General features: G+C 40.2%; 1 protein-coding gene across 2 annotated transcripts in view; it reads right to left on the bottom strand.

Annotated features, from left to right (window-relative positions):
* LOC117272145 (MAM and LDL-receptor class A domain-containing protein 1) overlaps positions 1 to 12,553 on the bottom strand; it is a 59,786-nt gene that overhangs the window by 26,878 nt on the left and 20,355 nt on the right. For both annotated transcript variants that reach the window (XM_078173096.1, XM_033650899.2), the window contains exons 13-26: positions 10,587 to 10,718; positions 9,456 to 9,589; positions 9,180 to 9,351; positions 8,314 to 8,433; positions 7,944 to 8,098; positions 7,759 to 7,854; positions 5,737 to 5,827; positions 5,497 to 5,616; positions 3,835 to 3,937; positions 3,603 to 3,753; positions 3,229 to 3,448; positions 1,405 to 1,528; positions 780 to 909; positions 599 to 677 (exon numbers count right to left, since the gene is read on the bottom strand). In XM_078173096.1, the coding sequence (XP_078029222.1) occupies positions 599 to 677; positions 780 to 909; positions 1,405 to 1,528; positions 3,229 to 3,448; positions 3,603 to 3,753; positions 3,835 to 3,937; positions 5,497 to 5,616; positions 5,737 to 5,827; positions 7,759 to 7,854; positions 7,944 to 8,098; positions 8,314 to 8,433; positions 9,180 to 9,351; positions 9,456 to 9,589; positions 10,587 to 10,718 (1,827 nt within the window). The remainder of the gene's footprint in view (positions 1 to 598; positions 678 to 779; positions 910 to 1,404; positions 1,529 to 3,228; positions 3,449 to 3,602; positions 3,754 to 3,834; positions 3,938 to 5,496; positions 5,617 to 5,736; positions 5,828 to 7,758; positions 7,855 to 7,943; positions 8,099 to 8,313; positions 8,434 to 9,179; positions 9,352 to 9,455; positions 9,590 to 10,586; positions 10,719 to 12,553) is intronic.

The raw sequence follows: 12,553 nt of genomic DNA on the forward strand, positions 1-12,553 counted from the left end.
TTTTCATGGACATTTTTACAGGAAACTTCAACGCGGAAGTGCGCTCGACTATGAAAGCCCGAATGACTGTGGACATTCCTCGCGGAGTCCGCTCCGCTTATAGTACGCCCGAGTATGCTTGTGTCGAGTGGGCGGAGGCGTTGACCCCCCCGCTCTCTCACTAAGCAGCCTCCCTCTGTCTCCTCTCACTCAGCCTCGATCTCGTCAGCATGCTCCACACACGCGCTGTCTCCCCCCCACACCTCACGATTGCATCGTCATTTAAAAAAGACATCGTGAAACAACCCTTCTAGGTACCATGTCAGAAGGGTTACTTTTGGTTCCAAAGGTATCATAGCGAATGTGTTTGGTGGAAACGGGGCTTACATTACACACTACACCATGGTCGCATCACTTCAACATCAGCTCCACTAAGCTTGTTGCCCCCAACAACCTCTGTAGTCTCATTTAGCCACTTGTTAGCAACCACCAAAAACCCATTGACTTCAACACAAGGAAACCTTAAGTGCAAATATGCTAACTCATTTCCTGGCTTCAGGACTCATTGTACCACTTGACTAATTAACTAAAGAAATTTCAATAAAAACAGTATCAGTACCTTGACAAAGGCCTGGTGTGACACTGATGTCATCAATGGCAATGAATCCTCTGTTGTTAGTCTCTGCTTCAATCAGCAGCTGAGCATATGGTCATGGAGGGAGTCAGTGAATATCATCGATAAAACATCCATTCTTTTCCTTTCTATTATTATTTAAACCCCTGAGATTGTTTAGTATTACCTGGAAAGATGTTCTCCTCTCTATAGACTGCGAGAACCTGGTCCAGCCACGTCCACTGCTGGTACCACTGAACATCAGATGCTCCTCCGACTGCCCTGAACGCATGTACACCTTCAGCGTACCGGAGTCACTGACAGACAGACAAATGTGAAATGCTAAATATGAAATGTGAAATCTGAAAACTTCTGTCAACTTAGTTTAATCAAAAAGTTTTTCTTTAGTATCTTTTCTTTATCTTTGCAGATGACTTTATACTTTATCAGTGCTAAAAAAGGCAATCCTGGAAATTATTGTTAGTGTGTAAAAAATTATTTATCAACTATTCCTTTGGTTCATTTGAGCTACTTGTAATTATATATATTCTACATGCATCTTATTTCTAGGTTTCTGAGTCCATTAGGGTCTTTTTCACACACACATCTGTGTAAAAGGTGAACTCTGTCACAGGATGTTCTTAGTCTTGCACAAAATGGGAGCAGGTGATTCACAAATGACATTTGTGCCCACTTTCAGAGGAAGTCAGTGAGGAAGCTAAACAGGACAAACAGGATGAAGTGCATCCTCTGTGTTGTCACATCCTGTGTGGTGTTTAAAGGGTGGTGTTTTGTAATTTTCCTTTGCTGACCTGCTGTCCATATGGTACCAGAAAGTGAGACAGGAGGTGGTGTCTCTCAGTTGGATCCATTCTGACAATACCTGCGCTACACTGCTGTGGCTTCGGTGCAGTGATGAGCTCAATAAGAACCGACCTGAATGTAATAATAAGAATACAGATGTTACATAAAATAAGAATAGCACAACAATTGCAAACCTCTGCAATACTTAATGATTGTACCGTCAGTGATCAGTCATTTCAATGTGTCAGCTGCACACATGTCTCATGAGGGACCTTATTTTTTAGTGCAAAGTATAATTTTGGCTGTTTGAACTTTTCAAAATCTGTGATTGCAGATTACTCAGAGAAGGATCAGATGTCTCAGTTTTTAAAGTTTCTTTTGTGGAACAGACGTAAGGAAATTGTTTGTAGGGCAATAAGGAGGTAATGTCAGGACATAAGTCAGGGATAAAAAGAGAAGTTAATAAGTAACAGTGGAACAGCAGCTACAGTGGCTCGAATTAATCATAGATTGCAACATTGGTGGCTGTTGAGCTTCTTAGGCAGCTAACTTTATATTCACTTATTTGCTGAGGCTTGTCACATTTTCAAATGTCAAACAAAGGAAAAAATGAAGCTACCTATCATCATTTGTGCCCTCCACAGTTATTGAAGGTGCTGTACCAGCAGAGTGTGTCATTTTAAAGCTGCTATAATTGATTTGATTAGGCACTTGACCTTAAAAAAATGTTAGGTTTAATGTGTTATTTCAAAATCTTGCTGCTTGTGTATAAATCACCCTGTGGCTCAGCGCCCAAATATATCTCTGACATGCTTGTGACATGAACCCTCCAGGACTCAGGACATCTGGGGTCGGCCTGCTGACCGTTCCAAGAATTAGAACGAAACATGGTGAAGCAGTGTTTTGTTATCATGCAGCACAAACCTGGAATAACCTCCCAGATGATGTTAGACAAGCCCCGCCACTGAACACTTTTAAGTCAAAGCTAAAACATTCCTATTTACACTGCCCATTCCACACTGTAATTACTGCAAAGTTATTTTTAAACGCAATTTTAAATCATTTTAAATAATACTTTTACCTTTGCACCTCTTGTCTTCACTTTTGCTATTTTTAATGATGATTTTTTTTTTTTAAATTGTAAGTCATTTAGTAATGCTTTTACCTATCATATCTTTTTTTCTCTTTACTCTTTTCTGTATCCTTTATTATGTTTTAGAATTGTTTCAGGAAAAAGATGATAGTTTGGGTTGAAATGAAAAGATTTTTGGGGCGTCGGTGGCTCAGTGGATAGAGCAGGTGCCCCCTGTTGCCGCAGCGGCCCGGGTTCGACTCCAGCCTGTGGCCCTTTGCTGCACATCATTCCCTCTCTCTCTCTCTCTCTCCGCCTTCTCGCTGTCCTATCAATTAAAGGCAAAAATGCCCCAAAAAATCTTTAAAAAAAATAAAATTCCTTGCCATTGGTGCAGCTTGTAATAGCTATTTTATTATGGAGCATCTTTGACATTACACATAGTCATTTGACCTTTTCTTGATCTAAAATATTAATCAGTGCAGCTTTAAGGGTTTAAATCTGTAAATCCCCCGCTCCATGCTGCTGAGCATATGAATGCCCAGTGTTGCCCCCCAGAGTTAAACTCATTACCAACAGATTTACTATGTTTACTCCTGAGATTTTTGATATAAAAATTTTTCTCTTGAAAGTCCATTTTACTGCTGATCAATAATTTAAACTGGGATTTGCTCCTCTATGAATGTGATCTCTGGATAGAGCTGGGATTTCTACTCTATTTGCATGTCCTTATTACATTGAGACATATCAAAGGTCGTACCCTCTGGGGTCTGAGTGGTTTGGTCTGTCGGTGGACCCTGAAAACCGCCACTGGCCAGCACCCAGTCATGTCCATCTTCTTTAGGGATGTTGACCCAGGTGCACTGTCCGGACTCAAAGTCACAGCTGCCTGTAGGACTGCAGGCCCCATCCTTCACAGAAATGTCATCTAATTTCACTGTAGTGATGGTGCCTGGCGCATGGACTGCCTTAAACACCACCTGGTGAAGGACATGAACTGTTTTAGAAAGCAGACTTACAGGAATGACTGAAATTACAATACAGTATGTAGTTTAGTGACTAACTGCAGAGGAGACAATTTCTTTGGCGGAAAGTGCGAGGTATGTGGTCATTGTAAACAAGTAAAAAACTTACGTTGAATGGTGCAGGGGAGGACACAGTGACCTCTGCCACCTCCCAGCCTGAAGAGGGCGCTCCAGATCGTTCCCAAAGTACTTCACCTGGCTCCCCACTCCGCAGAACATGCACAGCAAGGTTGTTAGATGGCCCTGCAGGTATCCAGTACCTGGACAAATACAGCAGATACACATTAAAATCTTCATCCCACAACAGTGTGTACAGTGTGTGATGGCAGCACTGGACTCACCAGAAGCGTACACATATCTCTGTAGCTGAGGTGACCTCAGGTGTGAGCAGCTGAGCTACTTCAGTCTCTGTCGAGTTTGACATCATCACAGTCATGTAGAAACCTACAGCAGAGTTAGTTAGATAGAGCTGTTTAACATCAAACATCCAGCTACAGCAAGACTGATTGACTGCATGTTTCCCCCTCACCTCAAAAACTACAGTACACGTATTATGAATCAACCAGCTACAAGGTAACTGTGAAAACAAGGCGCCAGGAAAATGTGTCAAATGAGCAAACAAGGCTACACGTCTTAAGCAATGCTAGCAGCTCAGCTGTACAAACAGACAGTGATGCTGTCTGCTAAATGCTAACATGAGCATGCTAACATGCTCAATATGACATGTTTAGCAGGTATAGACCTTTTGTTTGCCACGTTCAACATTTTAGCGTAGCATGTTAGCATGCTAGAACTTGCACTGAACACAAAGTACAGCTGAAGCTGACAGGAATGGGTTTTGCATTGTCTTTGGTCATAAACCAAGGTGACGAACACATTAAATGTCTGACCTGATGGTGGTGCTACATCAATCAGTGGGACTGATTGTCTAAAAGCCATGAATATCTGTACAAAAATCCATCCAACAGTTGTTGAGACATTTGACTTCACGAAAGTGTTTGACACGACTGAACAACATGACCATCTTTACGCTTCGCCTCTTATGCATGTGTACCAAGATGTGGCAACAGGAAGTCCATTCATTCCTATGGAAATCTCTGTGATATCCAATGTGCCAAACAGACAAAATTAGCCTCCCCCCCATGGCTACAGGTAGTTTCTATCAGCTTTCTAACCATACACTAAGAAATCCACTTCCTTGCGTTGGACACCAAGGATATTTATGGATCTACGGACACCAGGTGTGATGCTATCGTGACTAAAAATCCATGCATGCTTCAACTGTTGTTTAACTCAGTGATTCCAAACTGGTGGGCGCAGTCTAAAATGAGTCCCAGGTCCAGTCTAAATGGACCCCAAGTGACTCGTCAACATGTCAAGTTTGTAGAACACACACTACAGTAGTACAGTGAATTCTGAAGTGCCATTTTCTACTGTAGCGTGAGCGAAGAACAGACAGCTACTAGAGAGTACAACAAAGTAGCTTGACAACATGGCCAAACACAAGTATAATGCTGAATATATTAAACTGTGTGGACCTTGAACTATAAGGAGAAATCTGGACCCCGTGGCTGGACCAGTTGGGAACCACTGGTTTGATAGGTGTTAGCAACACTACACACTCTTAAACAGGGGTTCCCAAACTAGCAGGTCACCTAAAGAGTGATGTTCTCCTCCCAGACTGTTGCATTACAATCATTTGAGACACCTGATGAGGTAAAATTGTCCAGTATTTCATAATAAAAACAAAGGTAAGAGTTTGAAAACATAGCAGATGTAGCTTTTCCCCTGATTTCCATGTTCTTAACCATCTTGCGACCTGTCAGAAATATACTGCAACCCAACCTCAGACACTGTGGGCTCCTGATTCTTAGGTTAGGAGCTACTGCTCAAGAACAGGATTAACCTATGACTTACAATTGATTCTTTACATCTTGTAGCGGTGAGACCACGACTGCTCTTCTCTGTTATTAATCACATAATCTCAGCAGCTTTACACTCACCATTTTCAGTTCCATACGTGTAATCCACTTGATGTTTTGTGCCTCTTTTGCGACCCCAGAGACCCTTATGACTGACATCATTCTCAAAGTCACAGCAGCTGGAATCAAACCCACACACATCTAAAATGGTGTAAAAAAAAAAAAAAAAAAAAAAAAAAAGAGAGAGAGAAGCTGTAATAGTCTCTAGTATGTTTTGACTTCCTGTGAACATCGAGCAATGGTGGATAAGTCTTTACGTACTCAGATTACTGCAGGCACCCTCCTTCACTGTAAGATCATCAATGGCAATGAATCCTCGGCTGTTGGTGTTTCTGTGGCTGGTGAACATCAACTGTGGATGAAGGAGAAACACAAAAGACAAGGAAAAAAAGAGTTTGGAGTGATTTAAAGAATTTGGTTTGTGCCTCTGTAACACTGATCCTGTCCCTGTATTCTGTCTTAATCACTGATGGGGATCCTAATAAATAAAATGAAATTAAAGAAACGCATGTGCAGATTTGAGCCCTACTTGTAAACAGCTGATATTATCTTATTGCAAACATATTGGAATAATTGTAGGGGAGCACGTGGACTGAGCGCTTCTGGAGAATTAAAGCCCAGCTCCAGTGTTGCTCAGTCTTTCTTTGTACTTTGAGTCATCTCTGGCGTTCGCGCATTTTGGCCTTTGTTTGGTTTTTGTTTTGTTTTGCTTCACAACACCTGACACCACACTATTTTCACTCACTCACATCTACATCACTGACTTATTGATTAGCCACACTCCATACACACATGCCTTTATTAGGTACATCTTGCTAGTACCAGATTGGACCCCCTTTGCCTTCAGAACTGCCTTAATTCTTGGTGACACAGATTCAACAAGGTGCGGGAAACATTCCTCAGAGATTGTGGTCCATATTGACATGATAGCATCACACAGTTGCTGCAGACTTGTCGGTTGCACATCCATGATGCAAATCTCCCGTTCCACGACATCCCAAAGTAGCTCTATTGGATTGAGATCTGGTGACTGTGGAGGCCATTGGAGTACAGTGAACTCATTGTCATGTTCAATAAACCAGTTTCAGATGATTTGAGCTTTGCGACATGGTGCGTTATCCTGCTGGAAGTAGCCATCAGAAGATGGGCACACTGTGGTCATAAAGGGATGGACACGGTCAGCAACAATACTCAGGGAGGCTGTGGTGTTTAAACCATGCTCAGGTGGTACTAAGGGGCCCAAAGTGTGCCAAGAAAATATCCCCACACCATTACACCACCACCAGCAGCCTGAACCGTTGATACAAGGCAGGATGGATCCATGCTTTCATGTTGTTTACACCAAATTCTGACTCTATCTGAATGTTGCAGCAGAAATCCAGACTCATCAGACCAGGCAACGTTTTCCAATCTTCTATTGTCCAGTTTTGGTGAGCCTGTGTGAACTGTAGCCTCAGTTTCCTGTTGTTAGCTGACAGGAGTGGCACCTGGTGTGGTCTTCTGCTCCTGTAGCCCATCTGCTTCAAGGTTTGACTTGTTGTTGGTTCAGAGATGGTCTTCTGCAGACCTTGGTTGTAACCAGTGGTTATTTGAGTTACTGTTGACTTCCTATCATCTTGAACCAGTCTGGCCATTCTCCTCTGACCTCTGGCATCAACGAGGCATTTTCACCCAGAGAACTGCTGCTCACTGGATATTTTCTCTTTCTCGGACCATCCTCTGTAAACCCTAGAGATGGTTGTGTGTGAAAATCCCAGTTGATCAGCAGTTTCTGAAATACTCAGACCAGCCCGTCTGGCGCCAACAACCATGCCACGTTCAAAGTCACTTAAATCACCTTTCTTCCCCATTCTGATACTCGGTTTGAACTTCAGCAGGTTTTCTTGACCATGTTGACATGCCTAGATGTATTGAGTTGCGGCCACGTGGCTGATTAGTGATTTGCGTTAATGAGCAGTTGAATAGGTGTACCTAATAAAGTGGCCGGTGAGTGTATGTAGTTCCTTTTTAGTTATTTACTTTGTCACAATAATACTCTTTGATTGAACACCATCCACTGCGTCCCTTCCCGTATCTGTCATGGCCTAGGAGCCGGGTTATGACAACATATAATCTCACAATTCATTTTAAAACAACTTTAAGGGATCCTTATGTTTGTTTATGTTATGTGTTTTTGTCTGATATATTGTTATCTGATTTTTTTAAACACTCAAATATCAGCTTAAAAAAATCCAGCATCAGTTGGGCTTTATTGCAAACATGAATATGCGAGTTAAGTTTTACCCGTGTTGTATTGTTCATGCTGATCGTTACTTGTGCGTTAATCCACTCTGAATTCTGGGTCCCTCGGCGAGTCCACACCAACAGTTCAGAGGAATTCTAGAACAAAGCAAGTCATTGTAAAGTTACGACACTGCAAGGTAAGTCTGTAACAGCTGGTTTAAAGTAGTACTAACTGGGATACATACGGTCTCAACCAGCAGGTCCAGAGTGGATACTGAAGGCCCAAGCATGTAGTACCAGAATCCAACACAGATAGGTGATGTGAGATCAATGACAGGAACAGAGACAACTGCTCTTTCCCCATCCTTTGATCCAGATCCATTCAACAGTAAGAAGAAACCTTGGTGGGTGAAGAAAACAAAGAGAGGGCTACCAGACTGTGAGGCACTGAATAAGTATGGCACTAGATCAGAGTTACTTTGTCTGTTTCATCACTGATGAGACAGTTCTGCCATTCAACTCCATTGCTACATATGTTTGCAGGTCTTCTTCCCAGGGCTCTGTTTTATGTTTCTTTCCAGTGTTGGTGTTTATATAAATGTCAGTACTCAATACCTTCATTATTTCCGACAGTATGATCATATTGAGGTCCGTCCCATGGCTGGTCCACTTGAAGTCCACTACTGAGAGTCCAGTTCGAATCATCACTCACCTCCTGGGCCCAACTACAGAGACCTGTTTTACAAGATATAATTTCACTTCTTAAAATATTTCATTTGTAACATAAAGAGTGGGATACATAGTCAACAGAACATTTACTTAAAAGTATGTATATATCTAAATGGCTTCACGTAAAAGTCATATCTGAGAAATAATGGAGAGATACACTTCACATTAAAGGAATACTTTGCTCTCAGAATGATAATATACACATCAATAACTCATTCCATGTTACGCTGAATTCATGACAAAACCTTTGTTTTTCTTGCATGCCTCCTCTGTGAAGGAAGAATCCAAAAATGCAGCAAATTCTTAATGAATGAAGTACATGGGGACCACGTTTACCAACAGCAAAACTTTATCAAAACATCCATTTACAAACTCTCAAACAACTTGTGCAGTATAATCCAAGTCTCATTTATCCAATCGTGTGCTCAGTACTTCCCAAACACATGCATAATGATGATGACAGATGATTTGATATAATTTTACTGTTATTAAATGGGGACCCCTATGACTGTAATTCATTATGAATTTTCCCTGCTTTTGGATTCTTCATTCATCGTGGAGACATGAGGGAAATACAAAATTATTTTTTCACCAATACACCGTTACATGGGGTGAGTAATTTACATACAAATGATCATTTTGGGAGTTAAGTATTCCTTTAATAGCTAAAGTATTACATTTTTGGTGTTTGAATCTGGCTACTGTCGCTAGAAAATCAGCAAATCACAGTCTGCCCTGTTTTCCTGAGTCACCTTGTTCAAATGTGCAGTCCATGGCGGAGGCAGGAGCAGTGGTGGTGGTGGTGGCAGGGATTGGAGTGGTGGTTGGAATAGTGTCGTCACAAAACCTGCCCCTGATGATGTGGATGTCATCCAGAGAAAAGGTGCCATCCTTTGAGTCTGGACATCTGGCTTGTAAAATAATCTGTGATGACAGGATAATAGTTCATTTAGAATTGTGCACTGATTTATTTTTTTCCCCAGGGAACTTTATCAGGGTTTATTATAAAATGATACATTTGGCCTTACCTGGTGAGGCCCTGATGCACTGTAATCCACCCTGTCTTGGATCCACGTTTTATTTAAATATCCATTTGTATTCCACACAGGACGCAGCCCAGCAGTCTCATTCACAAACACTGTAAGTGTAATGTAAGAAGGCGCTGGAAAAACAAAACTCATCATCAGAAAACCTGGTTTGAGAATGTTTCCTCTTCTCGATTATTCAAGCTGACACAAAGATGATGATAAATAATTTTTGTAGGACAATTAGATCTGTAATGAGGCATGCACATCAGAGTACCACTGTATAACCAGGAGCCCTCTCTGATAAGAAGTTAGAAGCTTCGAGGTTGGGAAAATAATTTTATCCCACACTATCTGAGAGTATCATATGTATGATGTTTACACCCAGTTAAATATACAAATGTAAGACTGTAAACTATTCATTTAATTTTCATCAACTGCTTTTGTTTTTTTGTTTTTATATTGTTGTCATACTGTATTTATTGTGCCCCCCTCCCCCATATATTTATTGCATTTATTTTTTACAAACAAGAACAAGAACTAATGCTAAATTAACACAAACAAACCAACAATTTCAGTGTATAAATATACATATCATATTGTATTGTACTGTATCGTGCCATGTCATGTCATGTCGTATCGTATCATATAATACTGTATTGTTTCATATCGTATTGTATTGTATTGTAAGGTATCGTATCATATTGTATCAAACAATAACAGAATATTGTATTTGCAAATTTGCAAATTTCAATTTTGTCTTTTTGTTTTGTATTGCCCCCTGGATGTATTTTGCCTTTGCTCTTGCATACACTCTTTTCCACTATACCCATCAATGCTCTAGCATTTGATCTTAGGAACTTTTTTTTTATGAATATGAAATATATGAATACCATTCATATTTTTAAAAAAGCCTGTCATTTTAACATTGTTTGTTTTTCACTAGAAGGATGTTCACTAAACAAAATGTGTGTCCTATCTGTGATGCAGTATTTGTTTATTAACAAAATGTAGGTAAAACGACCCCAGCATGTCTTAGTGCCATTTTAAGAGTTTCAAGCACATTTTTGAATTGCAAATATTTTGGGCAGGGTGATCATGACATAACATTTTGTCCCATGCCAGTGTACTCACCATCTGATAACCACCCTTCGGCATAGTGCCAAATCTCCAGGCAAGCTCGGTCTACTGCCTCCATTGTCTCACTCTCTAGTTGGGCAATAACTTCTTTTGGAGACTGAGAGGCTGTGAAGAATGCAAAGTGGCCTGTAGGGTGAAAGAAACAACATAAAATATCCAGGACATTTTTTTCCAAAAGTGTCCTGCACATGCAAATAATTTGCATAATTTCAGATTCACATAACGGCTTTATTCAGTCACCTAAAATATGAGCGGCTCCATGATCAAGAGAGTTGTTCGTCTACCACTGCCTCTATCAGATAGTTTGTGTTACTGTTTGACTTTGGTGTTTTAAATGGATTCATTAGGTTCACACAATAACACAAAAAAACTTTCAATTTAGGCAGTGGTAGTATAAAGAAAATAAAAAATTACCAGTTTTACCGATGGAGTCTGGCTTTGAAAAGAGCATAGATAAGTTTCACATTTAGTTCAGTTCCCAGTCGGAAGGGGCTTTGTTTGGGAAGTCAATTCAGCATACGACTGGATAAATGAGACTTGGGTTAGATTGCATGACTTGTGTGAGAGTTTGTAAACAGATGTTTTGATGTAGTTTTGCTTTTGGTAAACACAGACCCCATGACTTTAATTCTCATTTTTTGGATTATTTCTTCTCCATGGAGGGATATAAGGAAAATACCGCGTTACATTGAATTTGTGTTACAAATTCAAGGTGACATGCAGGGGGTGAAGTATTTCTTTGAAGCTTGACTGATAAATATTGAAACACTGCATGCTATAATCATGTCTCCTGTTCACACTGGCCATTAAGAGATCACTTCCTAATGCAATTACAATGTCAATGATGGGGGATAGAATCTACCATCCTTGTTGTGTGCAAAAACACATTAAAAAGTATATCTGAAGTTAATATGAGACTACAGCAATCTGAGTTAGATGGATCTCGTTGGTATCTTCCAAAGTTACAGTACCTTTAGTGTGAAATTGCTTCTTTATGTTACTAGGCCCCGTGTCACTAGGTTCACTAATGATTAACTGATAGGCGCTGATACTGGGAAATTTTACTGCTGCTTGACCTCAGTGCTGTGTTCAACACTGTTGATCACAACATTCTCATCAATAGACTAAATCAGTGCATAGGTATATCTGGAACTGCTCTTAAATGGTTTGAATCATATCTCTCAGATAGAGAATTTTCTGCATCCATTGGTAACTTAGCTTGTTTTATCTTCAGCTCCGCTGATGTTTGGGGTGCCACAGGGATCTATTCTTGGTCCTATTCTGTTTTCACTTTATATGCTTCCATTAGGACGCATTATCAGCCATTTTAGTAGGGTATCCTACCATTGTTACACTGATGACACCCAAATCTACCTGTTCTTTAAGCCAGATAATGTTAGCTGTCTGAGCCTTTTAATGGAGTGCTTCACTGCTATTAAAAATTGGATGACTTTTGGGTGATTTTCTGCAGCTAAACCCAGACAAGACATCAAGGCCCCAATGCTCTGGAATTCTCTGCCTTAGGAGATTAGACTGGCTAGCGCATTACCTGTGCATAAATTATTACTTGAAACATATTTTTATACTTACTTGTTCCCTTTTAATGCCTGATTTTTTTTCCTTTTTGATTTGTAACTTCTGTGTTTTTTTTTTCTTTTGTTCTATTTTTGCCTCTGTACACAGCATTTTTTTTTTAAAAAAGTATTGTATTGTTATTGTTGTCTTATTTTTATACACTTTGGGAAGCACTAAATAACTTTGATTAGATAAGTGCTATACAAATATAATAATAATAATTCCTCTTCTTCTTTTTGTTCTTGTACTTCTTCTTCTTCTTTTTATCATTATTATCATTATCCCTCTGCTGCAGCCCCTCATCTCTTAATGGCCAGCACAAACAGGAGGGATGACTATAGCGATACAAAAACCTGTTTCAGTGTTCATATAGGCACCTGACTACT

The sequence above is a fragment of the Epinephelus lanceolatus genome, chromosome 12 (assembly GCF_041903045.1).
Source record: "Epinephelus lanceolatus isolate andai-2023 chromosome 12, ASM4190304v1, whole genome shotgun sequence".
Taxonomy (NCBI): domain Eukaryota; kingdom Metazoa; phylum Chordata; class Actinopteri; order Perciformes; family Serranidae; genus Epinephelus; species Epinephelus lanceolatus.